The sequence below is a fragment of the Diaphorina citri genome, unplaced genomic scaffold, assembly GCF_000475195.1.
Source record: "Diaphorina citri unplaced genomic scaffold, Diaci psyllid genome assembly version 1.1 scaffold329, whole genome shotgun sequence".
In the NCBI taxonomy this organism is placed as follows: domain Eukaryota; kingdom Metazoa; phylum Arthropoda; class Insecta; order Hemiptera; family Psyllidae; genus Diaphorina; species Diaphorina citri.
In genome coordinates this window covers 208,225-224,629 of record NW_007377764.1, presented here as the reverse complement: position 1 = coordinate 224,629, position 16,405 = coordinate 208,225, and the positions used below count along the sequence as shown (strand labels likewise).

The 16,405-nt window shown below is 37.9% G+C and overlaps 1 protein-coding gene across 1 annotated transcript; it reads left to right on the top strand.

Moving 5' to 3' along the window:
• Positions 1–245: 245 nt before the first annotated feature.
• On the top strand, positions 246–9,025 carry LOC103507611 (glutamate receptor-interacting protein 2-like). Its single transcript, XM_026822441.1, has 10 exons — positions 246–291; positions 2,647–2,841; positions 4,366–4,537; positions 4,791–5,078; positions 6,191–6,348; positions 6,617–6,860; positions 7,162–7,391; positions 7,728–7,928; positions 8,341–8,439; positions 8,865–9,025. Exons 1-10 carry the CDS (start codon positions 252–254, stop codon positions 9,023–9,025), a joined length of 1,788 nt encoding a protein of 595 aa, XP_026678242.1. The 5' UTR covers positions 246–251.
• The last annotated feature ends 7,380 nt before the right edge of the window (positions 9,026–16,405 follow it).

Sequence of the window (16,405 nt, the reverse complement as noted above, 5' to 3'; positions counted from 1 at the left end):
CACCTTAATCGAGCAGCCTGGGAAGTGTTTCGTTTTTTATTGGAGCTCATCAGCTTGACTTACGTTATACTAGGACGCGTTTCATTTCCTAACTCATCTGCTAGACATAACTCTCAAAGGATGGCTAAAAATTCGTAAACTTCCGTGATGGTATATTTGTTTTTCCTTAAAACCACCCAGTTCTGGGGACCCGTCACATCTCGCATATCTTTACAACTGTTCCCATCCTTTATTTATACGGTCATGTCACCATGCCAATAGTCACTACGACAAGGAGGTGTAACGGGAAATGTAAGTACTTTTAGTTTGGTACTTTGGTGTCTAAGTAACGGTTTAGTTTGAAAGGGTTACTTGCTCTGGCCGGCCACTCATGCTCCGACTATCGGACAGATCTAGATCTGTGAGACCGGACCGTGTGTGTGGTGACGGACGGAAGACTGAAGTCGGAAGCTTTTTCCACCACACACGTTCCGGCGAGGTGGTCCGACAGTAAGAGCGTGATTGACTGATTGGATGATATCTGTCTCATCGTGTTGGAAGGATTGGCATGTAAAATTGTAAAACTCTCTGGACGACAAAGTACTCGTCCTTTCTGAAACCCCGTTAGTACGTATCAAGTACATAACTCAAATCAAGTAAAATCTTCCCATAGCTCGTATACCAAACAACGTCTTCACTTGACTAGTAACTTTGGAAACTGTAAGTAATTTTATTTTACAAGAGATAAACAATCATAAAATTAAAAAACCTACATGTTTCGTCATCTCCTGATATGTTGCTACTTGACAGATTGACTCTCCTAGAGAAGTAAGTACTTTTAGTTTGAAAGGGTTACTTGCTCTGGCCGTCCACTCATGCTCCGACTATCGGACAGATCTAGATCTGTGAGACCGGACCGTGTGTGGTGACGGTCGGAAGACTGAAGTCGGAAGCTTTTACCACCACACACTTTCCGGCGAGGTGGTCCGACAGTCGGGGCGTGATTGACTGATTGGATGATATCTGTCTCATCGTGTTGGAAGGATTGGCATGTAAAACTCTCTGGACGACAAAGTACTCGTCCTTTCTGAAACCCCGTTAGTACGTATCAAGTACATAACTCAAATCAAATGAAATCTTCCCATAGCTCATACCAAGGTGGCGAGGGTTTCACCCTACTTTCGGCGACAAGTTACCCGCCAACTCATATTGAACTCATCCATCCTGAGTGGGACTGGGAAAAGCCGCACGCGATTGCCGTGATGGTCAACCATCCGGATTATTCCGGATACTAACACCTTAATCGAGCAGCCTGGGAAGTGTTTCGTTTTTTGTTGGAGCTCATCAGCTTGACATATACTAGGACGCGTTTCATTTCCTAACTCATCAGCTAGACATAACGCTCAAAGGATGGCTAAAAAATCGTAAACTTCCGTGATGGAATTTTTGTTTTTCCTTAAAACCACCTAGTACTCGTAGCTTAACAATTTTGTTTAGTTTGAGATAATGGTCAAGTACAATATCATACATATTTCTGGACTTGGGCTTCACTTGACTGACTCCAATCAAGTGAAGACCATGTCCAGAAATATGTATAAAACCACCTAGTTCTGGGGACCCGTCACATCTCGTATATCTTTACAACTGTTCCCATCCTTTATTTATACATATCCTTACTTGGGCCGGTTTGCTACTTGTCTGTTTTGTCACCTCACTACTCAACCAATGGCGATGTTTTACCTCAAATCTCAAATATATTTTATCATCACCCAAGTATAAGATCTCGATACTGTCGCGTATTCACAATACATTAAATCGAAACGCATGACTGCATGACGCCAGGGGGAGATTTGTCTGATCAGTGAATCATAGCTCACAGATAATTCCCCAGTCTTTTTCAAGACGATATGGAAGTGAACGCTAAACTTGGCACGGTTTCGTGTGTCTTTAGAGATTGAGGCGGACGTCAGTTGAGTTGATGTGACGTGCGATAAAGAACATTAGTTCAGCTACATTGTTTCATAAATAATGTCATATTTCACGTTTGACAGCGCTGGAAATAGAAATTTCTTCTCGCTTCCTTTTTTTGGTGAAACCGGGGGGATTCCCCATCACCTGCATCCGAACTGTTTCGTCTCAGGCTCAGCAAATTGTGGGAATGGTTAGGCTGCAAATACATCTTAGTTACTTATTGTTCTTCAATTTAGTGATGCACGCAACCACTTTGCACTCAATCAGAACTCCTGAAGTCTTGTTGTTGGTTTCCATCCGTCCATGGAGTCCAAACTAGTTTCTTTCGAAAAAGGACCCAACAAATTACAAAATCATGTTTAAACCGAACCTTTCCTACCTAAACACCTGCATCCGAACTGTTTCGTCTCAGGCTCAGCAGATTGTGGGAATGGTTAGGCTGCAAATACATCTTAGTTACTTATTGTTCTTCCATTTAGTGATGCACGCAACCACTTTGCACTCAATCAGAACTCCTGAAGTCTTGTTGTTGGTTTCCATATGTCCATGGAGGCCAAACTAGTTTCTTTCGAAAAAGGACCCAACAAATTACAAAATCATGTTTAAACCGAACCTTTCCCACCTAAATAAGTATGTAATAATAATAATAAAAGTTCCGGGCCTTACAGTTCACTCATGCTAGTTATGATTTTCCAGGGAGCATCAACAAGGTGTGTTCCGGAATCAGCGAGAAAGGACTGGGCTGTAACAAAGACAAGGAATCAACTCCTCCACTTATGACGAAGGCAGATCCAGACCAAATCAGTCGGACCTATTCTCCCATGGGAACTCACATGACTAGGACCTACACACCGAGTAGAGATGGGAGTCCTGAGTTTGAACAAATTGAGGGTAAGTAATGCCTACCTAGATTGTACCTATTCATGTTTTTTCTCTTATTGGGATTGGTTGGTTATGGTTACTTTAGCAATTGTTTTGGTGAGACTGATTCATTAAGATGTCAAATAGCATTGTAAATGTAAATTCTACACTGACATTGACATGTCATTAAAATTTGATTCATTATTTATTTCCGAAACAGAGGTACTTAGGTATTCTCTAACAGACTTCATTACCTACATGTACAGGTAGGTAAGTAAATGTAGGTACCTGTAATGCCTACCTAGATTGTACCTATTCATGTTTTTTCTCTTATTGGGATTGGTTGGTTATGGTTACTTTAGCAATTGTTTTGGTGAGGCTGATTCATTAAGATGTCAAATAGCAATGTAAATTCTACACTGACATTGACATGTCATTAAAATTTGATTCATTATTTATTTCCGAAACAGAGGTAGGTATTCTCTAACAGACTTCATTACCTACATGTACAGGTAGGTAAGTAAATGTACCTACCCATATGTAATGAAACTTACGTGATGAACCCTAGAAAAATAAAAAACTACAATGACTAATTGAGAAGGTCTAAAAATATTTCACAGACTCACACTCTTGTCGATGATGTGGTGACATATTAACGATCCGCCAAATTGATATTCACCGTTCTCCACACGATAAATACAGATGCATCCCATGCATTCAGTCGTTGTCTAGGCCTAGGCCATTATCCCTATTTCTGGAACGAGGGTTTCTGGAATACAAGAGGGAGCTCTGAATCCCTTCATCTTATTTTGCTTCTTCTTTCTTCTTCTTCTTCCTCTTTTTCTCCTTCACCTCCTCTTCTTCTTCTTCCTCCTCCTCCTCCTCCTCTTCCTTCTTCTTCTTCATCACCATCATCTTTTTCTTTTATTACCACGTAGCATGTTGATCACGTGGCATTATTATGTTTAAATTATTTTTAGATAAATCATCATGAAAAACTTGGAAAGATGTCATCTCACTTCAAGTCTGAGATTTCTCATTTTCTTTATTGGAAAAGAAAGCAACAAGGTGTTTCGAGTTTCGTCAGGGACCTAATAAGGAATTAAATGCCAGCTTGATTAGCTTGGAGGGTAGCTTTCGAGTTTCGTCAGGGACCTAATAAGGAATTAAATGCCAGCTTGATTAGCTTGGAGGGTAGCTCGTCTGCTTTGTAACCGCTAAGTAGCGGGCTCCATTCCTGGCCGATGCGAATTTTATACTAAACACTAAACAGAACGAACCGTTCTCGGGATGGCCGGCTTCCTCCTATCCTATCTCATTTTTCTCTTCACGTTCAGGACGATAAGACCTTAGCAGTTACTGCTCCCTCTATCAAACCACTTAAAATAATAATTCATAATAATAATGATATTGAACCCACCTATTCTCAAGAACATTATTTGTCCCCGAATAAATGGGCAGTGTGTGCCGTTCTTACGGTTGTATGAATTTGAAAATAAAATCCAAAATGATTATAAATAAATGAATGGATGACGTTTTCTTTCATGTTCTCAGAAGATAGCGATGAGAGTTCCGTGTTCACGTATTCCAACAGCATCACCGTGATGGTAGAGAGAGACCATGGTAGTCTGGGAATCACGCTACGCGGGGGGCTGAATCCGAAAAACCCTGCGCTGTCAAGTCCGATCATCATTACTTATATCAAACCGGATGGCCCTGTGGACAGGTAAATGACGTGGATATAAAGTATAGTTATTAATGTTGATATGTAGTATGGCTGGGGACTTTAAACAGGGAGCATACCAGCCTAAAATTTCCTTTGTCAAAGAATTAGCAAAGGTTGAGTGCGAAGGGCATCCACTCGTAAAATCTCTGTAGCCAAAACCAAATTTCAGCCCAAAAGCAATCACCTTATGGCTTATTAAGGGCTGACGAAAAACGCCTACATTTATTTTACTTCCTCTTTGTTTGGTTTACAGAGAGGGCACGGTTCAAATAGGCGATCGTCTGGTCGCAGTAGACAACCAATTCCTGAGCAATGTTACCCTGAAAGAAGCCCAGGCGATTCTGAGTAACGATTCGAACGGACCCATCACCAAACTATGCATAGAGTACGACATTTCCATCATGAATGATGTACGGCAGCCTGGGGTACCGTTGCTGGTCGAAGTGGAGTCACCAAGACCGCAGAATTTAGGACTCACCCTGGTCAACTCCGGGTCTTCTGTTCTAGTGAACTGTGTCAAACAAGGGAGTATAGCGGAAAGGTAGGTACATTACATAGACTGATTATTATTTTTATTACTAATCCTCACGTTCCCCCTAGCTTTGGAACCCTTGGTCCATATAAACGCCAAGAACTTGTGTCTACTGAATCTTCTTACTTCTTTCCTACTGAGTAATAATAAAATACTTCATAATAACTGTAATAGCTTCAATGCCTCATGACAACTATATAAAATCCCAAGAGATCAGAGTGTCATTTTTTCATTTCGTTTACAAGAATAAAGTGGTTTTTGATTAAGGAATGACTTTTTGACAGCTCAAATATCTTTAACAGAAATTGTTGAAGGCCTTTTCAAGAACGGAATTTTTTTCTCGAACCTGTAACGCCTTAACTGTAAGTCAGACAATCTTGAAACTGGCACAAATCGATTTCTCGTCAAAATTTACACAAGAAAGAATGCTTAGTAGACCCGGAAAGTGTACCTGTTGAAGGCCTTTTCAAGAACGGAATTTTTTTCTTGAATTCGCCGAGTCTCGAACCTGTAACGCCTTAACTGTAAGTCGGACAATCTTGAAACTGGCACAAATCGATTCCTCGTCAAAATTTACACAAGAAAGAATGCTTAGTAGACCCGGAAAGTGCTCACCCTGGTCAACTCCGGGTCTTCTGTTCTAGTGAACTGTGTCAAACAAGGAAGTATAGCGGAAAGGTAGGTACATTACATAGACTTCTGTGAACTTTTAACGCCATCTTTTAATTTAAACACAATTTAAACACTCGATGATTCAGAACCAAAATTGCTTTTAAATTGACAAACAAGTAACAGCCGTTAGCTGAAAATGAGTATCAGTTAAGTACCTACCCGTAGGTATTTTTGAAATCAGGGATACTAAATCCTACTGTGCAGGAGATACAAAATCTTCTACCTACTTAAATAATGAAGACCACTCACAACCAGTCCGTCTGAGTCTGAGCTTGAGTCGTCGACATAACTTTTTTTTTTTTTTTTTTTTTCAACAATATACCCAAGTATATTTATTTACAATTCATGGACAGCCATAACATAATAAATTAAAAGAAATAACAATAAAGAAGAAGAAAAAAATATGTAACTGATTACCTAATTAATATTCTCATCTTTCTTGATTCCAGGTGCGGTGCATTATTGCCAGGAGATGAGATCTTGGCTATCAATGAAACTCTGATAGAAGGTTCAGGTATGACTGCCGAGGATGTTCACAGGTTTCTGAGAAATTGCGGCGGCTTCGGCAACATTATGAGAATGGAAATTCTACCGAAAGCGAATAATGGTAAGCTTTTGGAAAAAGACATTTTTGGTGAGTAGAGTAATGTATGGTTTTCTAGTCACTAATAACCTATACGATATACGGCTAAACCCATGAGTATAACAGAACTATTTGTTTTAAATTTTCATCTCCACCTTTCCCTTACCAAGATCGAAGGTTTGTAGCTTTGAAACTATTGGCTAATTGTTATGCAGATAATGCCTCTTTCACACACTTAAGCATGTAATAATAAAAAGACAGATATTATAAATATTGTGTTCTTACTTCTCAGACATGTTTCAAAACGATCCGGGGCCGTACTACAATTTCGATTCCTACATCTATGAGAGCCCCTCGTTGAAGTGCTTGAAAGACTCGAGCCTGGCCAACAACTGGATGGTGTCACACACAGAACATTTGCTCATCACACTGCAGTCCGATGAAAAGCTGGGCTTTGGCATATCTCTGAAGAATCACAACTACTACCCCAATAGTGTCGTGGTGTCTGCTGTTGAAATCGGAAGTCCTGCCGACCGGTGAGTGATGGTCGACAAATATGACATAGCTTTTTTTTTTTTTTTTTAAAAAAAAAGTCTGATAGGGGGGACTGTAGGTAACTGTTTGTGTCTTATCGTCCCGAAATCGAAGATAGAAGGAAAACAGGATAGGAGAAAGCCAGCCGTTCCGAGAACGAACCTTATCCCTTCAGGACAAAATCCGCCCCGGGCGGGAATCGAACCCGCGGTCTAGTGCTTACAAGGCAGACGCGTTACCAACCAAGCTAACTAGGCTAGTAAGAAGTTTAAATTGTTTATGAAAACCCGCTGACTATTTCAGATGCGGCTGCATTCAAACCGGAGACCAAATTCTGTCCATCAACCAGAGACCTGTAGTGATGCCCCTGACCAATGATGCCGTCCCCCTCAACCATTTGGTGAATGAGACAGACAGTCTGGTTACGCTAGAGGTAGAGTTCACAGTGGCAGACACTGTCGTCCCAACATCTGGAGTGTTCACCGTGAAATTAGCAAAGAACAAGCATTCCAATCTTGGAATCACTATTCAATGTAAGTTGAGAAAACCGGAAAGTGTCAGCGTGTTTCAGAGATTGAGCAAAGACTAGTCATTGGGAAGTGTCTTATACCTTGCTCCTCGTATTTTATGGACGAGATGGCCGACAATCCGACAAATGATGACCAACAAAGGTAGACAAAACCAAAGTTAGGGCTGATTGAGAGGCTGACGAAAAACCCCTGACCCCGTCTGTACACGGGAACGAGGCGGAGAAAAAGAAGGCGATTGTTTGATATTTTTTACCTATTGGTCGTCCTATTACACATAAATATGTGGACTTCCGAAGATTCCAAGATATTGTATTGATAGTATTTTCTGTCTGTTTTCAGCATCCGGAGGTCCGGACAATCAGATGATCATCTCCGAGATCGGCATGGGCTCCGTAGCTCACCGCTCCGGCACTCTGATCCCCGGAGACCGGATTCTCTCCGTCAATAATCATTCCCTTCAAGACTGCAGCCTCGAGCAGGCGTCCGAAATTTTGCATTCCTGTGCCGACGTGGTGACACTTGTGGTTCAGAAAGAAACAGGTAGTGAGGATTACAGTGAGTTCCAGCGACTGGGCAGTCCGAGTAGTTCGCGATGTGACCGGCAGAGGGATCTGGATCTCATATCACCCGCGTCCACAGGTGAGTGTTGAAACGACATTCGGCAGTTTAACGTTCAACAGGATTGCAACAAAAGAGGAAAATATGAGAAATATCTCAAATAGGGAAGATTTTTTCCTGCCTTTAACGATGAATAACTAGCAGTTCAGAAACCAATTTTTCAATCACTAGATTCAACAGCCTTTTCTAGGAACAGTGGTGTTCACTGCCGTTAGCTTCTCTATCCGTATTTCTAGGTACATCTCTGTCCTTATGACTGCTTTTTTTATGTATAAAAAGAGGCATTTGTAAATCTTAATATATAACATTGTAATTGTGGTTCAGAAAGAAACAGGTAGTGAGGATTACAGTGAGTTCCAGCGACTGGGCAGTCCGAGTAGTTCGCGATGTGACCGGCAGAGAGATCTGGATCTCATATCACCCGCGTCCACAGGTGAGTGTTGAAACGACATTCGGCAGTTTAACGTTCAAAACTGCGTAAATACAGTAATGTACAGTAGGTGCATTTAGGTAAATATCACTATGAAAGAGCTTTAGAACATAAAAAATCAGGCGTTCAACAGGATTGCAACAAAAGAGGAAAATATGAGAAATGTCTCAAATAGGTAGGGAAGATTTTCCCCTGCCTTTAACGATGAATAACTAGCAGTTCAAAAACCAATTTTTCAATCACTAGATTCAACAGCCTTTTCTAGGAACAGTGGTGTTTACTGCCGTTAGCTTCTCTATCCGTATTTCTAGGTACATCTCTGTCCTTATTACTGCTTTTTTTATGTATAAAAAGAGGCATTTGTAAATCTTAAAATATAACATTGTAAGTAAGAAAATTTGATGAAATCGATTTCTTCTCTATTTCAGAAGTGGATGAAACCTGTTCCACGGTGAGCAGTAACATGAACATGTCTCAAATGGCGATCGTACCTCCTCCTTGTCCTCTTCAGACTGACTACCAATCCAGAAACTACACGTTACCCAATCATAGAAGACGCTCGTCCTTGAGTGAGAATATTCCAGAGTAAGTAAAGACTGTGGTTTCGATTCCCAAGCGGGGTAGATTTTATCAATTTTATCCTAAATAGAGTAGGTTCGTTTTCAGAACGACTGACTTTTTCTGATCCTGATGTCTTCCTTCTCTCTTCACTTGCGGGACGATAAGGCATTAAGGCCTTAGCAGTTACAGTTCCCTCCATCAAAATGGCTTATGTCATTTTCAATTTTTCACCTTTCTGAAATTGGTGGAGACTCCAAATTCACGAGCTTCAAAATATTCATGGGGAACAGTGGAGATGTAATTTTTCAAAATTATTAGTGGAGACGCCCAATTCCCAATCCTCGAAATATTCATAAGAATCAGTGGAAATGTCATTTCCCCTTTTTTAAAATTGATGAAGAGCACCAAAACTCGGACCAAACACCTACTGCATTATGTTTTCCGTCATGAAATTCACGAAAAGTAAATCAAAACCCCCGGAAGATCCGGTCCAGAATAAAACCCGGGAATCAAGCGGGCCACCCACCTTGGATCTTACGTCACGGGGTAATGTCACCATGCCAATAATCACTACGACAAGGAGGTGTAACGGGAAATGTAAGTACTTTTAGTTTGGTACTTTGGTGTCTAAGTACGGTATGTACCTATGTATATAAATTAAATTAAAATCACAAAATTTCTAAATTCTTGCCGACCATTCGCGAGAACAGAATGAATGTGCCACCAGACTGATTGTGGACGTCTCATTCTTACGACTTTTTTCGGTAGAAAATTTGTGAATTATGCCATGACCCTTCTGGGGCCGCGCCTCTACGAATGTTAAAAACTTGAAAACCATTGGAAAAAGTCTCCCAATTCTCTCGAGATAAAAAAAGAACGTGTTTTTTGCGTTTTACTACATTTCTATTGTGGACGTCTCATTCTTACGACTTTTTTCGGTAGAAAATTTGTGAATTATGCCATGACCCTTCTGGGGCCGCGCCTCTACGAATGCTAAAAACTTGAAGACCATTGGAAAAAGTCTCCCAATTCTCTCGAAATAAAAAAAAGAACGTGTTTTTTGCGTTTTACTACATTTCAATTGGTACTTGATATTCATGGTGCATCTTTTTTAAATAATCACCCTGTATGAAACGATTACTCTGGCACAAACATTCTGATCCAAACCCACAGTAATTTATATTGCTTTGTCACACCAAAAGTGCACTTAAAATGTAGGGAAAAACAAATACTGCAAAAAGAAGAGCAAAAATACGTAAACAATCTGTCTCAATTTTAAACCTTACACAATTTTGTACCAAGGGATATTAATCTGATTAAACTTAGTTTAAGTTAAACTGGTTTAGCCAATGTTCAAATTTTTGAAACGAATTTCTTGAAAGTCAGACAGGCACCCATTTTGAAAAAAACATAGCAAAAATACGTAAACAATCTGTCTCAATTTTAAACCTTACACAATTTTGTACCAAGGGATATTAATCTGATTAAACTTAGTTTAAGATAAACTGGTTTAGCCAATGTTCAAATTTTTGAAACGAATTTCTTGAAAGTCAGACAGGCACCCATTTTGAAAAAAAACATAATCTTTCATGAAATACAATGCAAAGAAACAAAAGTACAATTCAAGAAATTATTTCTAATCTTAAAATCCTGCATAAATATTGTTGGACTGGGATGACATCATAAAAGTAAAAGATACAGATAATAATTATGTATTTTACATGAGCTACTGAATGAAGTTAGAGCATTAGTTACAAGATTCGACATTCTTTATATTCGATTTATATTGAAAATTATACGTTTAAATGTTAACCGTATATAGTTTTTAATCCAAATTAACCATCATTTTTGGTGCTTGATTACCAATTTTTTGCCAAAAAATCAAGAATGTCCAACAACTTTATTTCGCTATTGGTTCTCCCAAGCCAACAATCTTGATACACAGGACCGAGTATGAAAACTTATGTATAAGTTATATACAGATATACACGGCTCGTTTTATATACAAGGTGAGCTTAAGGTCTAGGTGGGCACAGCCCCAGGGCTAGGGTGCCTCGTGAGAGGTGAGGTAGGAGGGGAGAGGGTAGAAGTTGTAGAGGATGAAGATGAGGTGGGGTTCCGTTTCAACGGCTTTATATCGGAACCATCTGAAGATCGGCTGCTGCATCGCTTGTGTTCCGCTTCCTGAAGTTTGATCCAAGTATCGCCCAGAGCCTTGGCGAAATGATCATCCACTGGAAAGAAGAACAAAGAACAAATAAACATCTTGTTAGGGAAATTTAAACTTGAGATTAGTCTCTTTTCACTCCTCTCATTCGTTTCTAAACTATTTTTAGAGTTTAAGGGGTTAGTTATGGGTTTTCGTTCAAATCTCCTTAGAAAAACGACATCTTTTAATATTTTCCGCATCGCTTGTGTTCCGCTTCCTGAAGTTTGATCCAAGTATCGCCCAGAGCCTTGGCGAAATGATCATCCACTGGAAAGAAGAACAAATAAACATCTTGTTAGGGAAATTTAAACTTGAGATTAGTCTCTTTTTACTCCTCTCATTCGTTTCTAAACTATTTTTAGAGTTTAAGCGGTTAGTTATGGGTTTTCGTTCAAATCTCCTTAGAAAAACATCTTTTAATATTTTCCGGGGTAAAGGGACTTTTCAGTCCTATTCGGGCAGGATAAACAAGGTATATTCTATTCTATTCTACCTACATATATTGAGTTCATGATTTAGTAGAGGAAAGTATGTAAAAATACTACTACCTTTACAAATGCCAAAGGCCAATACCAAATAACCTCTGTTTAAATCATATTTCTCACCTGAGAGGGCAGAGTCACAGGGTGTGGGAGAAGGTGAAGTACTCTTGTACAGATTGAGGTAGTCAGCGCCCAGAGATCTTCGGAAATGTTCGTCAATAACCGGATCACTGGAATCGCCCATTGATACTAAATTGTGAGGACGTGATCTATTGTGCTTTACTACAAAGCAGTTGACATTTTCTGAACGATCATTGTAAACTGTGTATAGTACGTATCTATAATTCTATACCTATTTTTACCAAGGTGTGATGAGATTTCTAAAAAATAAATACCTACTGATTTTTTTCGGTGTTCATAAAAAATCACCTATAGATAACTATATTTTTACCAAGGTGTGATGAGATTTCTAAAAAATAAATACCTACTGATTTTTTTCGGTGTTCATAAAAAATCACCTATAGATAACTCCATTAAAATTCCAACTTCTTCAATCAAATTCATCCAAAACTGGTTTTATTTTGGAAGTTAATGATTTGGGCATCTCTTTGGACCTCAAGTCATGTTACTTTTATTCCTCATCTTAGATAACTACCTATTCTACTACATACAGAAGGAGGTACTCTTTTCCGTTTGATTAAAATCAGAGTCTTACAAAAAGTCCAACTAACGATAACGTAGGATTCCCATTGCCCTAATATTACATGTAACCATGTAACAGAGGCTGTTGATAAGTGCATACAATAAAGAGATAATGGAAGAAACATTCTAAAATATGTTCAATCTAATATCAAATTTATAATAAACCTCGGGTTATTAATTTTAAGCGAAACCCTCAGAATGATTTTTAATTAACAAAACCAACTTGAGACTTATCTACAAATTGGTAAAGGATGGAACACGAAGCTTGTCCGGGAATTTTATCTTTATCAAGGTACAAGTATCATAGTTCATGAGAACAAAAACTTTCTGGGCGGAACTCAAACTTATTCGACTCCCAAACAATATTGAATTAAAATTTCTTAAATTCCTTAAATATTAATTAAAAAATAGCATTTCATGGTAAACTGCCTTCTAGTTAATCAGAGTGTTATTTAAGCTTTTTTTTAATAGAGGGAACTGTAATTGCTAAGGTCCGTCCCGAAAGCGGGGGGAGAAGGAAGACAGGATAGGAGAAACTCAGCCGTTTTGAGAACGAACCTTATCTTCTTCTCCTCTTTCTTATATTGATTTGGATTTGGGACCTACGAGGATATTCATTCATCCTACATTATAATCTTCTTATTCCTTATGTCACCGCTACATTATCATTTCTCAAAGTATTTTTAACATTTTCATTCACAGAATATAGGAACCTATATGATTATATCTGTTAAATGTATATTTCGACCTTATTTAAATATTCAGAATGAAAATAAATATATTTATGTAGGTACGTGTTCAGTATTCACTCTGTTTATCAACGCACACCGTTAAGTTGATTTGCGAGCCCTGGATCTCAAAAGGTCAGGCAAACTGACAGACGTAAATAACATACGACGCTATTTATGAAGGAAATCCGATTGAAAAGGAAAAGGTGACTCTAAGGTCACCAAACTAAAAGAAGATAATTATTTATCATAAGAGATGATAATTTTAACTTTTAAATCCTCCTCGAGGAATGCAAGGCATCATAAATTATTTCTTTTGAATGAGAATGCAATGACATCAACTAATTTACGTTGCTACTAAGTCTTGTGCTTGTATGCTCGTTGTATGAATTTAGTTTTGAGCATAGTTTAAATACCAGGAAATCAAGAAATACTTTCATCGGATTAAAATACCAAAAATATTTTGCTCGATGCTCATGGCATTTCAAGAATGCGAAAGATGTGGTTTTCATAAAAAAATGTTAATAATAATGAAAATATATAAAAGTAATAATATTTTTTATGTACGAAGGTATAGTAACTATATATTATGTATGTAAATGTAAAGGTATGATTGTGAATGTAACTATTTACCCAAGGCAATTTTTGTATAGACATTTTATGTTGTTTTAAAAGCTGATTTTATGCTGATATGTGTAAAACAAACCGATGAAAAAATCTTGGATGTTTTGGGAATCGCTATGTCATTATCATTAACATTGTCACTTCACAGTTTAGGGTGAGGTCACTTTTCAGTTGAAAATAAATTGACACACCGAACAAAAGACAATTGTGAGAAACATGCCCATAATCTTACATTCTTTAACTACCGTGCTACCTATAGATATAGATTTACAAAGTAATTTCAAACATTCCATTGTTCTGCGAAAAATTTCATATAATTCACAAGTCACAACACTTGTAATATTACTCGACAGAAAAATATCAAATGAATTAAAGTGGTACAAACAATGAAATGTTCATTTTTGATCTAGACAAACCAACACACGAATGAGATTTCGCACCAGTGTGAATTATGCTGGTCGCGAGCTTCAAATACTCAACAGACCATACCGAGATCATTTCATGCAACTTGAACGCCATTCTTCTTTCTCTTCACCAATGTAGAATGAAGTGAATTCCATCATATTTAACACGAAATAAATCAAGAAGAATGGGAACCTAATACTAACGATAATGACCTATTATTAGAATTACACATTAGTCATCCACTCATCAAGTCTCGTGAATTCATCAGATAGGAATGTGCCAATATCTTGCAAATCTGATGAAACCTTACATACGAGTACCTTTTAGTTTGGTACAAAGTGGATTGATAAGACGAAAACTAAGTATATGGCGAGACTTGACTTTGATTTGGTCACCACTGATTAAAGCATCTTTTATCATTTGCCATCGATGATCAGACAGCAGAAATACACCACTCTACGAAATAAACTTTCGTTCACTGATCAATAACCATTTTAATCAAAAACATAGTAAAGCATTCCTTGCTCTAAAGTTCTAAAAAATATCTCCAAACCTAAAGAAACTCGGAGGATTCTCAACAAGGCAAGGTACAGTACAAAGATAATGGCTCCACCTCTGTTGAGTAACACAGTAGCCAGTCCGAAGGAAAAGGTAAAGAAGGTGACTTGTTTGTTTACATCTCTCAGTTTTAATCAATGAACTCGACTGATAGTGCAATGACATAGGGACATGACGTACGAACAACATGGCTCATGACTCATAATACAATCCCATGAGCCATCAGGATCCAAGGATAGGGGGACACGTATCGTGACACTGATAGTCGCTCATTAGAATTAGGGTGAAAACTCAAGTCCTAACAGTCACAATATCAACAAAACTATTGGGGGAATGAGAATGAAGGGCATATAAAATTTATTGAGTAGAAAAGCAAGTTGGTAGGTAGGTAGGTACAGAGTTACAGACCAAAAGGACATGAAATTCCTTGAATGCATCTTTCCGTCTAAACATTTTTATAACCTACGAGAATAGTTTTTTATCCTTTTGAAGTTGTAGTTGTTTTGAAAGAAGATGAAATGCCCATTAAGATAGATGCGAATATTTTCAAAGGAATTCTACTCCATGTACAAAAGTAAATAGATACAAACTATATGCCTACAATAGTACTTGAACTTTTCATTATTATTGAGAATTTCTATCTTCTACTACTACTTGATCCAAGGATCCATGGTATGTATCCATGTGATCTGGCATCTCAGTCCTATAGATGAAGTTACGCTCCTGTTTCATATTTATTCCTGCTATCCGATAGCACTGATTTACAAACCTACCTAACTCACTCAGAAGATCTCATCATGAATTCATATAAACCATCCAGGAGATATATTCGCAAAACCACACGTCAGGACAGAAACCATTTTTTTCTCTTCTTTTTAATTAAAGCTCCAACTGAATCCAAACCAACTACTGGTTTTTATTAAGCATCTGCTATTAAACCCAAACAGTTTAAACCATCTTAAAGGTACTAATTTGAAATTTCACATGGTAGAGATTTATGCATGGGACTGTTGTATAGATGTACCTTCTGGTAAAAGAATATAGTAAAGCTCTACAGTGTTTTACATAAAACAGTATTTTAGATTTGCGGAATGAAAGGCATCTTATGACGCACTGATAATACTAGGTATATGGACAAATTCTGATACTATTAGCACTGATAATACTATATAGACAAATTCTGATACTATTATTATCAGTGCGTCATAAGATGCCCTTCATTCCGCAAATCTAAAATACTGTTTTATGTAAAACATTGTAGAGCTTTGCTATATTTTCTTTTACCAGAAGGTACAGATATTTGCTGATGCTCGAGCATTTTCATTGTATATTTTATGTGTATGATGTTTTTGTAAATAAATAAATTCTGATACTGTAGTATAGGAAAGCATTGTTTTAGGTGCGATTTTTTTTTATGTAGGTACCTAGTTTTATTAATTTTATTTTCTGATTTTAACTCAGGGGCGATCAGCTATGCACAGTTCATCAATAGTGAAGAACACAAATACAGATGTAGGCACATTTTATTATTTTCTGACTGTACCTGATAACATTGACATAAAATAGGACCTATGTAGAAGTAGATATTTCTAAATATTAAATTATTATAAAGGCTCAACAAGGTAAATATAATACAACAGCCCCGTGTAATGGATTAAAGATAGAGATACATAAGTAGATATTTTCGTACCAGAGCTTCA